We start from the raw sequence: 21,286 nt of genomic DNA on the forward strand, positions 1-21,286 counted from the left end.
ATTAACTATGCGTTGGATAATTATGCCTATATTTAGGACTCAATGCATATGGCCAGGTTATCTTGGAGAAGGTCTAAACAATTTAGAGAAGATATTCAAAGGGGGTTGCAGGGGTGTGAGGTGAAGTGACCAGGTTGACTTGGGAGTTAGTAGCAGAATCACAAATGGAACACAGTCCTTAAAACTTCCAGTCCAGCAGACTTTGGACCCCCCCACCCCCTTCCCATTGCTTTCTGTAGAAGCTGGCAGCAATGCTCAAGTTCCTTGTAGAAAAAGACAGGCAGCATATAGCACCCAGGACTCAGAGTGTTTGGCAGTAATATAAGACATGGTTTCACATCGTTCGTATTTTCCATTCTCATTAAAACATTTACTGACAGTCTGTGCCAGTCAGGTTGTAAATGAAAGTGGGGTCCGGCTGCTCGCCGCTCAAAAGCCAATGAAGAGGACAGGTTGGTTGACTCCTGAGGAGGACCTTCAAGATGGTGGAGGAGTAAGACATGGAGATCACCTTCCTCCCCACAAATACATTAGAAATACATCTACATGTGGAAAAACTCCTACAGACACCTACTGAATGCTGGCAGAAGACCTCAGACCTCCCAAAAGGCAAGAAACTCCCCCACGTACATGGGTAGGCAAAAGAAAAAAGAAGAAACAGAGACAAAAGAATAATGATGGGAACTGCACCTCTGGGAGGGAGCTGTGAAGGAGGAAAAGTTTCCACACACTAAGAAGCCCCTTCACTGGCAGAGACGGGGTGTGTGTGTTGGGGGAAGATTCAAGCCACGGAGAAGAGTGCAGCAACAGGGGTGCAGAGGGCAAAGCAGAGAGATGCCCACACAGAGGATCAGTGCCGACCAGCACTCACCAGCCCAAGAGGCTTGTCTGCTCACCCGCCGGGGCACGTGGAGCTGGGAGCTGAGGCTGGGGCTTTGGAGGTCAGATCCCAGGGAAAGGACTGGGGTTGACTGTGTGAACACAGCCTGAAGGGGGCTAGTGCACCACAGCTAGCTGGGAGGGAGTCCAGGAAAAACTCTGGAACTGCCTAAGAGGCAAGAGACAAGTGTTTCGGGGTGCCTGAGGAGAGGAGATTCAGAACACTGCCTAAATGAGCTTCAGAGATGGGGCGCAAGCCATGGCTATCAGCGCGGACACCAGAAACGGGCATGAAATGCTAAGGATGGTCCTGCAGCCACCAAGAGTCCTGTGTGCAAGCACTGGTCACTATCCACACCTGCTGTCCCAGGAGCCTGTGCAGTCCGCCACTGCCAGAGTCCCGTGATCCAGGGATGACTTCCCCAGGAGAACACACGGTGCGCCTCAGGCTGTTGCAATGTCACGCCAGCCTCTGCTGCCACAGGCTCACCCTGCATTCCGTACCCCTCCCTCCCCCCAGCCTGAGTGAGCCAGAGCCCCTTAATCAGCTGCTCTTTTAACCCCCTTCTGTCTGGGCTAAGAACAGACACCATAGGGCGACCTACATGCAGAGGCGGGGTCAAATCCAAAGCTGAACCCCGGGAGCTGTGCGAACAAAGAAGAGAGAAAGGGAAATTTCTCCGTGCAGCCTAAGGAGCAACTGATTAAATCTCCACAATCACCTAGAGGTACCCTGCATCAGTGGAATATGTGAATACACAACGGATCATCCCAAAATTGAGGCTGTGGACTTTCGAAGCAACTGTAGACTTGGGGTTTGCTGAATGCGACAGACTAGTTTCTGATTTTTATGTTTATCTTAGTATAGTTTTTAGCACTTGTTATCATAGGTGGATTTGTTTATTGGTTTGGTTGCTCTCTTCTTTTTTTTTTTAAATTACTTTAGTTTTTTATTTTAATAACTTTTATTTTATTCCTTTTTTTCCCTCCCTTTTCTTCTGAGCCGTGTGGCTGACAGGCTCTTCCTCCTCTGGCCGGGTGTCGGGCCTGAGCTTCTGAGGTGGGAGGGCTGAGTTAAGGACATTGCACCACCAGAGACCTCCCAGCTACACGTAATATCAATCGATGAGAGCTCTTCCAGAGATCTCCATCTCAATGGTAAGACCGAGCTCCACTTAACGACCAGCAAGCTCCAGTGCTGGACAGCCTATGCCAAACAACTAGCAGGACAGGAACACAACCCCACGCATTAGCAGAGAGGCTGCCTAAAATCATAATAAGTTCACAGACACGCCAAAACACACCATCAGACGTGGTCCTGCCCACCAAAATGACAAGATCCAGCCTCATCCGCCAGAACACAGGCACCAGTCCACTCCTCCAGGAGGCCTACACAACCCACTGAACCAACCTTACCCACTTGGGGCAGACACCAAACACAAAGGGAACTATGAACCTGCAGCCCAAGGAAAGGAGACTGCAAACAGAAAGTTAAGCAAAATGAGAAGATAGAGAAATACACAGCAGATGAAGGAGCAAAGTAAAAAACCCACCAGATGAAACAAATGAAGTGGAAATAAGCAGTTTACCTGATAAATAATTCAGAGTAATGATAGTAAAGATCATCCAAAATCTTGGAAATAGAATAGAGAAAATACAAGAAACGTTTAACAAAGACCTAGAAGAACTAAAGAGCAAATAAACAATGATGAACGACACAATAAATGAAATTTAAAATTCTCTAGAAGGAATCAATAGCAGAATAACTGAGGCAGAAGAAAAGATAAGTGACCTCAAAGATAAAATAGTGGAAATAACTACTGCAGAGCAGGATAAAGAGAAAAGAATGAAAACAATTGAGAACAGTCTCAGAGACCTGTGGGACAACATTAAATGCACCAATATTTGACTTATAGGGGTCCCAGAAGAAGAAGAGAGAAAGAAAGGGACTGAGAAAATATTTAAAGACATTACAGTTGAAAACTTCCCTTATATGGGAAAGGAAATAGTTAATCAAGTCCAAGAAGCACAGAGAGTCCCATACAGGATAAATCCAAGGAGAAATACACCAAGACACATATTAATCAAACTATCAAAAAGTAAATACAAAGAAAAAATATTAAAAGCAGCAAGGGAAAAGCAACAAATAGCATACAAGGGAATCCCCATAAGGTTAACAGCTGATCTTTCAGCAGAAACTCTACAAGCCAGAAGGGAGTGGCAGGACATATTTAAAGTGATGAAAGGGAAAAACCTACAACCAAGATTACTCTACCCAGCAAGGATCTCATTCAGATTGATGGAGAAATTAAAACCTTTACAGATAAGCAAAAGCTAAGAGAATTCAGCAGAACCAAACCAGCTTTACAACAAATGCTAAAGGAACTTACTAAGACAGGAAACACAAAGAAGGAAAAGACCTACAATAACAAACCCAAAACAATTAAGAAAATGGTAATAAGAACATACATATCGATAATTACCTTAACTGTAAATGGATTAAATGCTCCAACCAAAAGACATAGACTGGTTGAATGGATACAAAAATAGCACCCATACATATGCTGTCTACAAGAGACCCACTTCAGACCTACAGACACATGCAGAGTGAAAGTGAGGGGATGGAAAAAGATATTCCATGCAAATGGAAATCAAAAGAAAGTTGGAGTAGCAATTCTCATATCAGACCAAATGGACTTTAAAAGAAAGACCATTACAAGAGACAAAGAGGGACACTACAAGGGATCAATCCAAGAAGAAGATATAACAATTGTAAATATTTATGCACCCAACATAGGAGCACCCCAATACATAAGGCAAATGCTAACAGCCATAAAAGGGGAAATTGACAGTAACACAATAATAGTAGGGTGCTACTATTAACACCCCAATTTCACCAATGGACAGGTCATCCAAAATGAAAATAAATAAGGAAACACAAGCTTTAAATGACACATTAGACCAGATGGACTTAATTGACATTTATAGGACACTCCATCCATAAACAACAGAATACACTTTCTTCTCAAGTGCTCATGGAACATTCTCCAGGATAGATCATATCATGGATCACAAATCAACCCTTGGTAAATTTAAGAAAATTGAAATCATATCAAGTATCTTTTCTGAGCACAATGCTATGAGACTAGATATCAATTACAGGAAAAATCTGTTAAAAATTAAAAACACATGGAGGCTAAACAATACACTACTAAATAACCAAGAGATCACTGAAGAAATCAGAGGTAATCAAAAAAATACCTAGAAACAAATGAAAACACGATAACCCAAAACCTATGGGATGCAGCAAAAGCAGTTCTAGGAGGGAAGATTACAGCAATACAATCCTACCTCAAGAAACAAGAAACATCTCAAATAAACAACCTAACCTTACACCTAAAGCAATTAGAGAAAGAAGAACAAAAGAACCCCAAAGTTAGCAGAAATCATAAAAATCAGTTCATAAATAAATGAAAAAGAAATGAAGGACACAATATCAAAGATCAATAAAACTGAAAGTGGTTCTTTGAGAAGATAAACAAAATTGATAAACCATTTGCTAGAATAATCATGAGAAAAACGGAAAGGATTCAAATCAACAGAATTAGAAATGAAAAAGGAGAAGTAACAACTGACACTGCAGAAATACAAAGGCTCATGAGAGATTACTACAAGCAACTCTATGCCAATAAAATGGACAACCTGGAGGAAATGGACACATTTCTTAGAAAAGCACAACCTTCTGAGACTGAACCAGGAAGAAATAGAAAATATAAACAGACCAATCACAAGCACTGAAATTGAGACTGTGATTAAAAATCTTCCAACAAACAAAAGCCCAAGACCAGATGGCTTCACAGGTGAATTCTATTAAACATTTAGAGAAGAGCTAACACCTATCCTCCTCAAACTCTTCCAAAATATAGCAGAGGGAGGAACACTCCCCAAGTCATTCTATGAGGCCACCATCACCCTGATACCAAAACCAGACAAAGATGTCACAAAGAAAGAAAACTACAGCCCAGTATCACTGATGAGCATAGATGCAAAAATCCTCAACCAAATACTAGCAAACAGAATCCAACAGCACATTAAAAGGATCGTACACCATGATCAAGTGGGGTTTATACCAGGAATGCAAGAATTCATCAATACATGCAAATCAATCAATGTGATACACCATATTAACAAACTGAAGGAGAAAAACCATATGATCATCTCAATAGATGCAGAGAACGCTTTTGACAAAATTCAACACCATTTATGATAAAAACCCTCCAGAAAGTAGGCATAGAGGGAACTTACCTCAACATAATAAAGGCCATATATGACAAACACACAGCCAACATTGTTCTCAATGGTGAAAAACTGAAACCATTTCCTCTAAGATCAGGAACAAGACAAGGTTGCCCACTCTCACCACTATTATTCAACATAGTTTTGGAAGTTTTAGCTACAGCAGTCAGAGAAGAAAAAGAAATAAAAGGAATCCAAATCAGAAAAGAAGACGTAAAACAGTCACTGTTTGCAGATGACATGATACTATACATGGAGAATCCTAAAGATGCTACCAGAAAACTACTAGCACTAATCAATGAATTTGGTAAAGTAGCAGGATACAAAATTAATGCATAGAAATCTCTTGCATTCCTATACACTAATGATGAAAAATCTGAAAGAGAAATTAAGGAAACATTCCCATTTACCATTTCAACAAAAAGAATAAAATACCTAGTAATAAACCTACCTAATGAGAAAAAAGACCTCTATGCACAAAACTCTAAGACACTGATGAAAGAAATTAAAGATGATACGAACAGATGGAGAGATATACCATGTTCTTGGATTGGAAGAACCAACATTTTGAAAAAGACTCTACTACCCAAAGCAATCTACAGATTCAATGCAATCCCTATCAAACTACCAATGGCATCTTTCACAGAACTAGAACAAAAAATTTGACAGTTTGTATGGAAACACAAACTACCCTGAATTGCCAAAGCAATCTTGAGAAAGAAAAATGGAGCTGGAGGAATCAGGCTTCCTGACTTCACACTATACTACAAAGCTACAGTAATCAAGACAGTAGGGTACTGGCACAAAAAAAGAACTATAGATCAATGGAACAGGATAGAAAGCCCAACAATAAACCCACGCACATATGGTCACCTTATTTTTGATAAAGGAGGCAAGAATGTACAATGGAAAAAGACAGTCTCTTCAATAAGTTGTGCTGGGAAAACTGGACAGCTACATGTAAAAAAATGAAATTAGAACACTCCCTAACACCATACACAAAAATAAACTCAAAATAGATTAGAGACCTAAATATAAGGCCAGACACTATAAAACTCTTAGAGGAAAACATAGGCAGAACACTCTATGACATAAATCACAGCAAGATCCTTTTTGACCCACCTCCTAGAGAAATGGATATATAAAAAAATAAAGAAAGAAAGAAATGGGACCTAATGAAACTTAAAGCTTTTGCACAGCAAAGGAAACCATAATGGGATGAAAATGCAACCCTCAGAATGGGAGAAAATATTTGCAAATGAAGCAACTGACACAGGATTAATCTCCAAAATTTATTAGCAGGTCATGCAGCTCAATATCAAAAAACAAACAACCCAATCCAAAACGGTCAGAAGACCTAAATAAACATTTCTCCAAAGAAGATATATACAGATTGCCAACAAACACATGAATGGATGCTTAATATCACTAACCATTTGAGCAATGCAAATTAAAACTACAATGAGGTATCACCTGACACTGGTCATCATCAAAAAATATACAAACAATAAATGCTGGAGAGGGTGTGGAGAAAAGGGAACCGTCTTGCACTGTTGGTGGGGATGTAAATTGATACAGCCACTATGGAGAACACTGTGGAGTTTCCTTAAAAAACTAAAAATAGAACTACCATACGACCCAGCAATCCCACTACTGGGCATATACCCTGAGAAAACCATAATTCAAAAAGAGTCATGTACCAAAATGTTCATTGCAGCTCTATTTACAATAGCCCAGAGATGGAAACAACCTAAGTGTCCATCATCGGATGAATGGATAAAGAAGATGTGGCACATATATACAATGGAATATTACTCAGCCATAAAAAGAGACGAAATTGAGCTATTTGTAATGAGGTGAATAGACCTAGAGTCTGTCATACGGAGTGAAGTAAGTCAGAAAGAGAAAAACAAATACCGTATGCTAACACATATATATGGACCCCCCCCCAAAAAAAATGGTACTGACGAACCTAGGGGCAGGACAGGAATAAAGATGCAGATGTCGAGAATGGACTTGAGGACACGGGGAGGGGGAAGTGTAAGCTGGGACGAAGTGAGAGAGTGGCATGGACATATATACACTACCAAACGTAAAATAGACAGCTAGTGGGAAGCAGCCGCATAGCACAGGGAGATCAGCTCGGTGCTTTGTGACCACCTAGTTTGCTTTATTTTGGATGCCAGCAACCGTCGGAGAGGGTGGACGCCTGTCCAAAGGCCAATTCCACCCCCCCACCCTTGACAATCAGGGGGCAAGAGCTTTTATAGACAGAGGGAGGAGGCTACATGCAGAAACAACACAGTCAGCTCAGACGGTCATCTTGAAACTGGTCGTCAGTGGTCTGACCAGAGTCATCTTGATTGTTTTAGGTACAGTTAATATTCAGTTCCAGGGTCGGTATGTTTCCATTTTTCTGAGAGCAGTTCTCGGAATTGTGGCAGCTTATGTCATGGCTACAGCCTGGTCATCATGTAATTAACTTCTTCCACTTGGTGGGGATTTCTGTGTCTGTAAGACAGCTCACAGGATATGGCTCAGAATATTACCTATAACACTTAAGGAGGAACTAAAGGTCCTTGACTTTGCTTAATGACTGAACTATTTTTATTTGGTCTCCTTTGGCTGTTTTCCTTCGTTTCTGCATTTTCTCACTTCTCTGATTAAACTTATTCTTTGGTTAAAGTTTTTCCACAAAAGCAGGCTGAGGACTTGGGGTGGGGGGGAAGGACCATAGGGTCCTGCTCTGTTTCAAGGACATTTAATGCAGCCTAGCCTGAATGACAGAATGTGTCTTGAGCCCACAGGTGGGGCATGGCAGGGGCTGTGCCAGGTGCTGGTAAGGAATCGCATTGGAAGGATATAGACTGGGAAGAAATCTACAAAAAGAGTGCATACAGGACATAGACAGTGAGAGGGCATATATATAAACTGCTATTACATAGGTGTACTTGGGAGGGAGATGACCTCTTCCTGTCTGACTCAAGGAGATTTATCATTTAGGATTTGCTTTGGCTGCATAGAACAGAAAATGCAACTCACCGAAGGGTTATACCTCATTGTAGTTTTGATTTGCATTTCTCTAATAATTAGTGACGTAGAGCATTTTTTCATGTGCTTTTTGTCCATCTGTCTGTCTTCTTTGGAGAAATGTCTATTTAGGTCTTCTGCCCATTTTTTGATTAGGTTGTTTGTTTTTTGGATATTGAGCTGCATGGGCTGTTTGTATATTTTGGAGATTAATCCCTTGTCGGTCACTTTGTTTGTAAATATTTTCTCCCATTTTGTTGGTTGTCTTTTCGTTTGTTTGTGGTTTCCTATTCTGTGCAAAAGCTTTTGAGTTTGATTAGGTCCCATTTGTTTATTTTTGTTTTTATTTTCATTACTCTAGGAGGTGGGTCGAAAAAGATATTACTGTGATTTATGTCAGAGAGTGTTCTGCCTATGTTTTCCTCTAGGAGTTTTATATCCAGGCTTACGTTTAGGTCTTTAATCCACTTTGAGTTTATTTTGGGGTATGGTGTTAGGGAGTTTTCTAATTTCACTCTTTTACATGTAGCTGTCCAGTTTTCCCAGTACCACTTATTGAAGAGACTGTCTTTTCTCCATTGCATATTCTTGCCTCCTTTGTCATAGACTAGTTGACCATAGGTGTGTGGGTTTATCTCTGGGCGTTCTATCCTGTTCCATTGATCTATTTCTGCTTTTGTGCCAGTACCGTATTCAGAATGGCCATCATCAAAAAATCTGCAAACAACAAATGCTGAAGAGGGTACGGAAAAAAGGGAACCCTCCTACAGTGTTGGTGGGAATGTAAATTGATACAGCAACTATGCAGAACATTATGGAAGTTCCTTAAAAAACTAAAAATAGAACTATCATGTGATCCAGGAATCCCACTCCTGGGCATATACCCTGAGTAAATCATAATTCGAAAATATACATGCACCCCAATGTTCATTGCAGCACTATTTACAATAGCCAGGACAAGGAAGCAACTTAAGTGTCCATCGACAGAGGAATGGATAAAGAAGATGTGGTACGTATATATGATGTAATATTACTCGCCATGAAAAAGAATGAAATAATGCCATTTGCAGCAACATGGATGGACCTAGAGATTATCATACTAAGTGAAGTAAGTCTGACAAAAAAGGACAAATATCATATGATATCGCTTATATGTGGAATCTAAAAAAAGGTACAAGTGAACTTATTTACAAAAAGAAATAGAGTTACAGATGTAGAAAACAATCTTATGGTTACTGGGGGGAAAAGGGGGAGTGGGATGAATTGGGAGATTGGGATTAACATATACACACTACTATATATAAAATAGATAACTAAGAAGGACCTACTGTATAGCACAGGGAACTCTACTCAATACTCTGTAATGGCCTGTATAAGAAAAGAATCTAAAAAAGAGTGGATATATGTATATGTGTAACTGATTCACTTTGCTGTACAGCAGAAAGTAACATAACAGTGTAAATCAAGTATACTCCAATAAAAATTTTAAAAGAAAGAAACAAGGGGTTAAATAAGATAGAATGTATTCCTCTCACACATAAAATAAGTTCAGAGGTTGTGAGTGGAGGAGTGCCCCACTGAAGTACTTTAGTTTTAATGACGATTGAGCTGGGAATGGTGACAGGTCCAAATAGGGAAGATAGAGTGAGGGAGATATCCTTAGGAAACAGCTACTTGATGAGATGTCAAGAAGGACTGAAATGAACAGGACAGGATGAATGCAAGAGATTCTGGAGAGAAGAATCAGATAATTGGTGTCTGAGTGGAAAAGTAGGGCACAAGCAGGAAGGGGAAAAAATGACATCAAGGTTTGGGAGGGCTGCATCTTTGGGGGAAGATAAGTTTCCTTTCAGGCATATGGACCTTGTGGGGAAGGCTTCGATCAGTTTCTTGAGAGCTAAGCCTGGGCTGCTGTGGCAGTCACTCCAGGACAGTGTAGGGACCTTGTGTGAGGTTCTGAAGTGTCAGCCTGATTATGCCGTCCGTGAAGTGGTGCTTTGGTTCTTTCGGGAAGGCACACCTCTCAGCACTGATAAGATAAGTGGAATCAGGATGAGAAAAGTTTGGCTGGAAAATTACTGAAACCTAAAACACACTCTGTATCAACTGGAGAGACCTAGAAAAAAATCGTTATGATGATTGCTGGGAATCCTCCTCTAAGAACCCTTCAGTGCACATTCTTTTTTTTTTTTTTTTAGTTTTGTTTTCTTCTTTTGAAAACAATAATGTTACCTGTAAAAATAAAATGTGAAATATAGAAAGGTAGGAAAATATATAATAAAACAAAGCAGTAACTTTATCATCCAGGGATCATCTCTGATAACATATTTCTATATCTTTATGTGTGTGTGTGTATGTTTGTATAATGGAAATTATGTATTTTATGCCATACTGGGTATATATTTTGTAATTTTTTTTCCAATTTTAAAATGCTGTGAAAAAACATTATGAATATCTTTCCAGGTAACTCAATATTTTTCTTAAACATCATTTATATAGGTTGTATAATATGCCATCACATATTTAAAACATTATAATATTTAACCTGATACATATTTAGAAAGTGCCTGTTGTTTTCCAATGATAAGCAACGTTCATGAAGTTAAAGTTTTATAAATCTCTCTCTCTGTAATGATTGATTATCATAAATTCCTACAGATAGAATTTTTAGGTCAAGGGGCACATACATTTTTAAGGTTTTTCATACATATAACCAAATTTCTCTCTAACAGCTTTTTCTTAAATTATAATCCCACCAGGATCATGATAGTGTCCATTTCTTCGCACCCTCATTGATATTGTATATTTTTAGTATTAAAACATATTTGTCAGTTTGAAAAGTGAAAAATGTCTCATTATTGTTTAACTCTTCTACTTCTGTTACTGTGAAAAATATTGTTTAAATAATAAAATATTATTATTGGCTTTTTGTGTGGTCATTTATTTGTATCCCTGTTCCTTTATCTATTTGGATATTTTAAAATATTTTACAAGAGCTTTTTTTATATATATATATAGTGTATTCTATTTCTGCCTGTCTTAAATGTCAGACATTTAAGCAGACAAAAATCTTCCCCATTTTGCATTTGCTATTTGTCTTGCTTCTGGTGATTTTATATATATATGAGTGTGTGTGTGTGTGTGTGTGTGTGTGTGTGTGTGTATCTAAAATTCTTTTCCTTTTTATGATTTCTTCCTTTTGCATAATGCTTAAAAATCCTTTGCCCACAATAATATTGAATGGATATTCACCTCTATCTTCTAATAGTACTTTTAGGGAGTAGAAGAAATGCACTAAGGGATCTGAGATAGAATCAGAAGACTCAGGCTGCTGGGATGTGTGGCAATAAGGAGGCAGGAGTCAAGTATGACTGAGTTTCCAGGCTTGGTAGACTTTGGGGAGGGTGGGACCAATGACTAAAACCAGGAATACAGGAAAAGGAACAAGTCTGTTAGGGTAGATAATGACTTCAGCTTTGCACATGTTACATTTGAGATGTCCTCCAGAAAGCCTGGTAGAAATGCCCAAAAGGCAGCTGGAACAAGGGTGTGAAATGCATGAGCGAGGCTGGGGTCTTAAGTACAAATATAGAAATCATCAGCAGACACTTGATAGTAGAACAGCATTTTCTTTTCAGTGCATATCCTGGGCCAAACACTATGCCGAGCACTTCACTGCATTACTTCCTTTAGGCTTCTGACAACTTTAGGAGGTAGAAATTACTATCCTCATTTTATACACGAGGGGACAGGCTTACAGAAGTTAGATTACTTTACTAAGGTATTACGCCTGGTTAGTGGTGGGCCTCAAATGTGAAATCAAATAAGATGGTCTGATTGCTGAGTTTAATCTCTAGCCCGGTTTTCTCTCCTGTCACGGGAGTGGATGAACTCAAGCAGGCAAAGTCGGAGTCCCAAGGGTGGAGAATTGCCCTCTGGAGTGGTGGGCAGCAAGGAAGGGGAGAAGCCAATGAAGGAATCTGAGAGGGAGATGGAGAGATGGAGGGCCAGGTGTGCACGTGCTGACTGACAGTCTAAGCAGAATGCCCACAGTTTGATGACAGGGGCTTATATTTTATGTATTCCTGTAGATAAATGAGACCCCACTCCTGACCCTGACCCTCAAAAAAATCTGTCACAGTGCTTTATGCCGAAAATATTTCTTGATTGGACCCTGATGGTGTGTCAGTAACTTTCCTGAGTTATCCTCCGAGCGAGAGACCGTACCAGTCGCTGTGTCCCCACTTGTTATGAATGAGGGGCTCATTCCCAGGAGAATCTCAGTATTATTAAGCGATTGACTTCTCTGAGAGTAACAGCGGTAGACTCCTAGGTTTATACCCTCTACACAGGCTGGGTAAGATCACTCCCACGAACGAATAGCATGCCACTTTTTACTGGTGCTGCCCTTTTGCCTGAGTTGTTGAATGACTGTGAGATATATCCTTGTAACTTTGAATCATACATTTTTCTTTTCCTCCTTTATTAGATATTTCCCTACATACTTAGGACTTTGTAAAATATACAGTCAACCCCTTTTCCTTACAGCCTGAATATTTTTAGCAGTTTAGCAGAAACAAAGCTGGAGTAGAAGTCTGGGCCTGGAATTTATCACATGCAAAAGGAATGTGTTAGAGTAGGAAAAGCATAGATTTAGGAATTAGGAGTTATAATTTTCATTCTGTCACTTTTGGGCAAATTATTTAAACTCGTTGAGCCCCATTTCCTTTATTATAAAGCGGGGATTTATACTAACAGAGTGATTGTGAGGTTTAAATAAATTAGCCAAGATAAGTGGCTTGGCACCCAATACAAGGAAACTGAAATTCTGAGTTCATACAGAATCATTTTGCTCCATGTTCTTCTCAAATGCTTGCCTTTTGCCCATTCCATAGCTCATTTCCACTCATTCGTGTTAGGTGGGTTAGAAGGAAAATGAGTCCTAACTCACCATGTCTGTCCAATGCAAATCTAATGTGTGCAGCTACGGTACATAATTTTAGTCGTTGATAAATCCATTGCTGGCAATGATTTAGGGCATAGTCTGGTTTTCTTGGTTCAGACTAATGGAGGGTTCAGAAACTCCCTTGCAACCATTTTCTGATGAGAATCAATAAATATCCTATTACAGCTTTTCTTTCTGGTGAAAAAGTCCAACATCAAAATTCTTGTAGACTGAAATGTACTCATTTCAAGCACTTCCCGTACAGAATCCATCTTGGCCTCTTTCCAAATAATCTAAAAAGTGTTGTGTACTTCCAGACAACAGCTGCACCTCTGAATCAATACTGGATGTAACGCCCATGGCAAGTTAGCACGGGTTTTAGACAAGCCTACTAGATGAAAGGGGAACTCTTTGAAGATAAGAGAGAAATGAGCGTCCGCCTTAACTTGGCAGGAACTATTTATTAAAATAGTGATTTAGGAGAGTTTTCAAATGCCACTCTTAGTTGTAGATCTCACTTGAGAACTCTCACCCTCTGCTTCAGGTATGAACATTCTTTAGGACAGCCCTGGCTTGTTCCTGTGGTTTGGTGTAATTATTAATAGTGCCCCCATTCACTTTAAAGAATCTTGGTTTTGATGATAAAAATTTACGGTCTCCTCTCACAGGCCTTTTCAGAGTAAAGTCCATCTTTTTGAAGACTGCATTCATCTAAAAAAAATTACCTTACCTGTCCTACAACAGAGTATTTGGCACTCTGTCTTACAGTCATGTAAGTATTTCTTCAGAACAATAATTAAGAACTACAAAAGCTAATGAATAACTCCTTATGGCTCTCATTGCTGAAAGCAAATAAGGGAACTTCCTAGGGGCTCACCTTACACAGCTGGTCTGGGAGGGAAGCATGAGGATTTCAAGTTTATGTTTGCAAAGCCATTTCCAATGATTTAAGTTAGTTTTTCCACTTCATATGTGTGAGTATGTGTCCCCACACTAGACAAAAAGGAAACGGAGTCTTAGAGAAATCCGACCCTGTGCTGTCTGGAATACCATTCATCCTTGAATTCTGAGCCTTTGTGGTCTCATTCCCCCTTTAGAGACTCGGATCACCTGCCTTCCTGTTCTTCAGGAGAGCGTGTGCTGTGGTTTAGCAATTTGAGGGTAGTAAGATTGTCAAAACATCCCCGGAAATGCTTTTAGAGTTACTGCGGAAAGCAGGTTTCCACGGTGCAGGGCGGCTGCTGGGAGGAGTAGCCACATGGCACAAGCCCAGGTCCTTTCTCTCTGGAGAGAAGGAGGGCCGGCTTGTCAGGATAAAGCCGGGCATCCTTGCGGACAGTCTGAGGCAGATGGAGTCGCAGGCTGAGACAAATGGGTTATGAAGCCTCATAATCTGGGAGTACACGGAGGATAGAAAGACGAGGATGGTCTACCTGTTAGCTAATGCCCTTTTCATCTAAAGAAGCTCTAGCCTGAACCTAGTTTATATTCTATTCCCACCTACCTGCCTTCCTGTTTGCAACCTAGTTCTGAGTAAAGGAAATAAGTTCAAAGCAAAGCAAGGGAGCACAGAAAGGTTTGCCCTCCAAAAACATGAGCTTGGAGAGCCCTTATCTTGGGGGGAAAATATACAGCAGCTGAGGAGAGAAGAGAGCCATGAAAACAGAAAGGAACTATGGCATGATGTTTGCTTTGCAATGGCCCTTCCACAGCCTTTCTCCCAAATCTCCTTAAGTGGGGCTGGTGGGGGGATGGAGTGCAGGATAGAAAACTCCACCTCTCGGGTAATGGTGCCATGGTGGAGGTAGTTAGAAGGCTGGGGTATCACTCTTGCCGGAAGATGTCTAGAAGACCCAGAATTCTGAAATTTTTTTTTTTTTTTTTTTTTTTTTTTTTTTTGCGGTACGCGGGCCTCTCACTGTTGCGGCCTCTCCCGTTGCAGAGCACAGGCTCCGGATGCGCAGGCTCAGCGGCCATGGCTCACGGGCCCAGCCGCTCCGCGGCATGTGGGATCTTCTCGGACCAGGGCACGAACCTGCGTCCCCTGCATCGGCAGGCGGACTCTCAACCACTGCGCCACCAGGGAAACCCTGAAATTTTAAAGTCAGAAGTACTCCCCAGAGATCTTGCAACCCAACTCCCTCATTTTACTTAGGGTCTTTCAGGATTTTACTGAACTGCTAGCCTGGGGTACTCACCAAGCTGCTTCAGTCTACAACATTTAAGAATTATAAACCGAGAGTCATTTCTTCCCACTGTGAAGCATGGTCATGAGACCTAAATGAGTGACTCTGGAAACGAACTGCAGTACTTCCTGCCTAGCCAGGGAGCTCACTCACCATGCTTGGCGACTGTCCCCTGAGAGGCAGTGAAGGAAAGCTGAAACTTTAGGACCCGGTCCTTAATTTTGCATTCTTTTGCTTAAAGAGTCCCCTCCCCTCAAGTGTATAAGCTTCAGGTCCCAGAAAATCTGAATTTTGGTCTGCCTGCCCCACACAGTAAATCTAAACATCTGATGCTCCAACAGGCTCCTGATCAGAAGACGAGACCAGGTGAGTGAGGATGACTCAGCTGGATTGGCTGGGAAAACATGCTGGGGCCTGTGAAGAGGTTGGATCAGGCATAGCGTTGAGAGCTGGCTCACATGATGTCTCAAACTTCCACCCCCTCCTTGCTTCGACCACCATTAGCTTCTTTGCTTTCCTTTCTTTGTTTCTTTTTTTTTGTTAACTTGTGAAAGCTTTACTGTTTTAAATTAATTTTTAAAAACAGACCCAATCTCTAATCAACGTACAATGAATGATCTAGTTTTTCCATTTTGGGGGGGTCAATTTTGTTCATTGTGTTTTTCAAGGAATTTGCCCCATGTTGCTTAAATTTCCAAATTTATTCACAGAAAGCTGTTCATAATATATTTTCATTATTTTTTTTATGTCTATAAGAACTGATACTGACAATTTGTGTTTTCTCAAATTCTTGATCAGTAGTACTAGGTGTTTGTCAATTTGTTATTTTTTTTACAAGGAACCACCTTTTGGCTTTGATGATTTTCTTTTTTATATTTGCTTTTAATGCCATTGTTTTGTACTCTCATCTTTATTTTTTTATTTTATTCTACTGTTAAAAATATTAGCTTCTTGCCCAGACCAAACTTGTCTTTCAGATCTACAGAACCAGAATTTTGGATCTGGTGGGGTCTTATTTTGCCATCACCCCTAATTTTTTGCAGGCTCTCAAAATGGCTTAGGCACCTCAGGTTTCCTGATCCACCCACCTGCTCCCACTCATGAAGCCTCAGTGTTGGCCAATGCTCTAAGTAGACAGACTACGTGGTCCACTTATTAGATATAACCTGCCTGGTGTGTCCCTGTGTGGGTAGAAATCAACTAATATATTACAAATTGTGTTTATTTTTCAGTTGTCTTGTCTGTCTCTACTCACGAGAAGGTAAAGCTTTTGAGACTAGGAATCTCTGTCTGTGTTATTCCTTATCATCCCAAGCACGAATATATATCTGTTAAAAGAATAAATGGGAAAAAAAAAACAAAACTCTTTCATACTGAAAGATTTAAGTCTGAATCTGACTTTCTCCTCACCGGCTGTTTGACCCTAGGTACATTACTTAAAATGTCTAGGCCTTGGTTTCCTCATTTGTAAAATGGGAAGAATAATGGTATCTGTTTTTTTTTTTTTTTTTTTGCGGTACGCGCGCCTCTCACTGTTGTGGTTTCTCCCGTTGCGCAGCACAGGCTCCGGACGCGCAGGCTCAGCGGCCATGGCGCGCAGGCCCAGCCGCTCCGCGGCACGTGGGAGCCTCCCGGACCGGGGCACGAACCCGCGTCCCCCGCATCAGCAGGCAGACTCTCAACCACTGCGCCACCAGGGAAGCCCACAATGGTATCTATTTTTAAGACTGCTGGGTCGATTAGGTGACATATGTATAAAACCTGGCACATAGCAAGTGCTGGATAGATGCTTGCTAGTATTATTACCACGTAAAATAATCTGACTAGTTGTTTAAATTGTCTTTCAATGCTGCTCAGAGCTTTTAGGATAGGAGAGGTGGAGGCTAAAAGCATGGATGCCCTCAGCATTTACAGCCCAATTATCCTCCTGGTTAGACGATTACTAGTTGAATAGGTGTGAAGGTGCTCAGTGTTCACACCCGCAGGCTGCTGACAGGTCAGGATTACCACTACCGGATCGCCAAGGAAGAAAGGAGGCAGGGGCAGGTGAAATGACTTGCACAAGGTCACTCACCTCGAAAACCAGGGCGTGCCGGACCCAAATCCAGCTCTTATGCCTCTTGAAATTGTATTACCTGCTGCCTTGCCTCCACGCTCTCTCTGCCATATGGGATGGTGGCGGGGCCCGTGACCTCAAGAGGCTCACCAGGCTTTTTACTACCGTCTCGGCAATTCACTTAATTTTTTTGACGCTCTCGCTTGCAAAACTTGGAAAATAAAAACCACACCTCCAAGCTTTGTGGCCAAGATCACAGGCGAGAAAAGCACTTCGGAAAGATCGCAGGCGAGAAAAGCACTTCGGAAACTGTAAAGTGCTGTACGAATAACCTCTGCAAAAGGCATTTGCCTTGAGGCCCCCTAACTTATCGGGCCCGGGAGTCGCTCGGGTCTCCACCCCTCTCCAAGGCCGCGCGGCGCGGGGTAGGAAGGAGGATTAACCCCTGGGCTCCTGTCTGGGCGTTTCTCCAGGCGGCCGCGGAGGAGTTCCGCCCCTCGCCCCGTCCAGTCCCGCCCCGCCGCCTCCGCTCTCTCTCGCCCGCACTCGCGCTCCGCTAGTCTCTCCCGCCCAAGGCCCGGCTGCGCTTCCCCGGCCCGCACTGCAAAGCAAGGCGCGGCTGGCGGGCCGCCAGGATGCAGGTCCCGCACAAGGAGCACCTGTACAAGCTGTTGGTGATCGGCGACCTGGGCGTGGGCAAGACCAGCATCATCAAGCGCTACGTGCACCAGAACTTCTCCTCACACTACCGGGCCACCATCGGCGTGGACTTCGCGCTCAAGGTGCTCCACTGGGACCCGGAGACCGTGGTTCGCCTGCAGCTCTGGGACATTGCAGGTGAGCAGCGGGGGAGGGGATCGGGGGCGGGAGCGCTTCGCAGCGTTCTCCAGTCGCTGGGCAGCGGCTTGCGGCCAAGTGGGAGACCCAGATCTCCTGGGCGCTGCGCCGCAAGAGACTTTTCCCGGTGGGCTGGAAACTTGGTGTCAAAGAAAACAGTTTCTCTCGCGCGCGCAGAAATTTCAAGTGCATTCACTGGAGCTTTGGGGCTGTTGCTTTATCTCCCTCCCACAGCCTCCCCTGGGATCTCTCGCCCCAGCACGGGCCTCCCGGGGGACCCAGAGGGAGAATACCCGGAGTTGCATTCAATTCTTGGTCTCCAGCTCATTTTCCGGGCACGGGCAGTCCCGCCGGTGGCGCGGCCCTGAGTGCCCTGCCCGCCCTTCTGTGCTTGGGCCATCGACGGGAAGCCCCTAGACCGGTTCACAGCGGGAACCAGGAGAGTTCCAGGCTAGAGGAGTTTCCCAATTCCAGTTTCCAATCTCTCACTGCATTCCAACTTTTGCTACCCCCCTTTTCTACCCTTCAATCAAGCAAGTTGGACGTTCTCTGCTTTGAGAAAGCCGAGGAACTTTCTGTGTATGTATTGGGGGTAAAGTATTATTTCTCTCTCTCTTTCTTTCTGTCTCTCACTGTCTTTTTGTCTGTCTGTCTGTCCCTCTCTCTCTCTCTGGCTCTCTGTCATCTATGAAAAGGAGACTGAGTATTATTTTAGGGCCATTTTTGTCTAAGGGTCTATGACATTAGCCACAGATTTCTTGATTTGTCCCTAAAGTTTTCACTGAGAGGTCTGGAAAATGAGAAGCTCTTTACAATGTTTGAAATCAGAATTTGATTCCTAGGGTTTGTACCAGAAGTTAGGCCTTCAGTCTAAGCTTGGGGTATAAAGAGTGAGTCCTTGGACGGAGGCTGTTGGCAACTTGGGCACGTCTAACCCCTCATTACAGTTACTGGCCCTGCCACTCACTTAACCTGCTCAGTGGCTCCAGAGAAGTCCCTTCAGCTCAGCTGCATCCCTGTTAAGTTGGAGAGTGGTTGGACAATGACATCTTAGGACCCTTCCTGCTCAGAAGTTTTAAGGTCCTCTGGGATTCCCTGTGAACCCCTTCAAATAGTCCGCTTCACTTCTGCCTATTTCATAGTCTGTGGCACTAGGAACCTTTATAAGTGCTGGACCCAAACTGGCCGCTTCTCTTGCAGAAAACAGGTTCATTTTAGCTGGTGCGTTTGACTGGAAACTCTTTATCATGGCCTGAAGCGAGAACAAATGTGGAAAATTTTCAAAAAGGCGTTTCTGGTTCTGGGGACTCCAGTGCCTCTTTAATCATGAGCTTCCAGGTCTTATGATAAAACTCTTGGCATCTGAACAGATTCATGCCTTTGGTGTCATTTTTAGCAGCTCTAGTAGCACAGGGGTTATCAGAGACCAGAAGGTGTCATTGGCCACTATCTGATTGGGCTTTATACCTAGAAAATCCTCTATGAGTCTGTGCACTTCGTTGCTGCTTGTTTCAGAGTCTGACAACTCTTCCGGCTGCATCAAAGTCTCTAGGACCGAAGTTTAGAATTAGCTTACTGTTTGAAGGGGATGTAGCTGTAATTTAGATTTTTATGTGAAAAGCAAATAATGATGTGACCTCAGACGTGTTACATAATGTCTGTGGGTCTCAGTGTCATCACCTAACAGGGACAATAGTAGGGTATAAAGATGAAGAACCTAAATTCCAGAGTCGAACTGCTTCTGTCTGGATCCCTGTTTTACCCCATATGTCCTGGGTGATTTTAGGCAAGTTCGCTAACTTCCTGGTCTCAGTTTCCTTGTCTGTAAATAGATAGAATGCTTTCTCTCAACAAAGGAGCAAACAAGAGATGAACAACCAGCAAATTCTAGCTAAACCCATTAGTACTTACTACCTAGGAGAGCTGCATGGACTGTTGTTACCCTAGCTACCAATTTTTTTGAACATGCATAAACGCTAGGCAAGAAGGACATGATGTAAATGTGCTAATTAAACCTTGTTAAATGATAATTCCTGGTAAACAATGGGCACATACAATGTATTCCAAACATCCAGCACTATTTTCCAGCTTTGTCCATATTACCACATGCTGTCTTGAGCAATTTCATTCCCAAGCTTCGAAATACCTCCTGAGCCATGAGTCAGTTCTGAAGTTGCCATGGAGGCTATAGTCGCAGAAGTCTGTATAAGTAAGAAATCTGAGGAGCCGTGGAAAGTTAGTCCTATAGATACAGTGGTGTGCACCATCTCTGTAGGGAAGCTTCCTTTTCCCGGAGCTCTGATGTTTAGTGCTAACCTGTCTTTGGCAGCCTCCAGCCCAAAGGCCCTGTGGGCTGAGTTAGAAGTTGGGCAGCAGGCAAAGCTGGTTGGGGGGAAGTTGGGCCATTGTGGGAAAGGGTGACTGGAGCGCAGTACTGACATGTTTCAAGCTGCATAGCTGGTCCTGTGAGGAGTGAGTTCATATGGAATCCAGCCTCAACTTCCCAGCCAGACTTCAGTCAGCTAAGTGTATCTTATAGCATCTTCAGGTCAGCCTGTCTGTCCACCCTTGAGGAATGCTCCTCTGTCTCCTTTGTGCTCACTTCTGGTGTGTGTCTGAAAAGAACAGGTCATGAAAGCTGGGGGACTTGCGTTGAGATTGCTGGGGGTGTGGATGAGGTAGAGGGGACATGCCCTGTCTGGATAGGGTATCACATCCATCTGCTAGAGAGGGAATTTTTGCTCAATTAGACTTTTAATATCCATTTGGTTAAATGCCAAGTAGGGTCCTATTTGTTCAGCTAATTCCCATGATGTGTGTCTTGTGGCCACTTAGACGGGCCAGTCTGCTCCTGAAAAGAACTCCAAGAAGTACCTTTCAGGGCTTGTGAAGACCTTTTTTTTTTTTTTAACATCTTTATTGGAGTATAATTGCTTTACAATGGTGTTTAGTTTCTGCTTTATAACAAAGTGAATCAGCTATACATATACATATATCCCCATATCTCTTCCCTCTTGCGTCTCCCTCCCACCCTCCCTATCCCACTCCTCTACTTGG

General features: G+C 42.4%; 1 protein-coding gene across 2 annotated transcripts in view; it reads left to right on the forward strand.

Moving 5' to 3' along the window:
• The first annotated feature begins 485 nt into the window (after positions 1–485).
• The window catches only part of RAB38 (RAB38, member RAS oncogene family), a 102,253-nt gene continuing 81,452 nt past the window's right edge, over positions 486–21,286 (forward strand). Inside the window, exon 1 of one of the 2 annotated variants that reach the window (XM_073808328.1) lies at positions 486–609. In XM_073808328.1, coding sequence (XP_073664429.1) covers positions 501–609 — 109 coding nt within the window. In that variant the 5' untranslated portion in view covers positions 486–500. Of the gene's footprint in view, positions 610–17,610; positions 18,230–21,286 lie in introns of those variants that run through there. The other variant, XM_019948712.3, reaches the window with a different exon arrangement.

This window comes from Tursiops truncatus, chromosome 8, assembly GCF_011762595.2.
Source record: "Tursiops truncatus isolate mTurTru1 chromosome 8, mTurTru1.mat.Y, whole genome shotgun sequence".
Classification (NCBI taxonomy): domain Eukaryota; kingdom Metazoa; phylum Chordata; class Mammalia; order Artiodactyla; family Delphinidae; genus Tursiops; species Tursiops truncatus.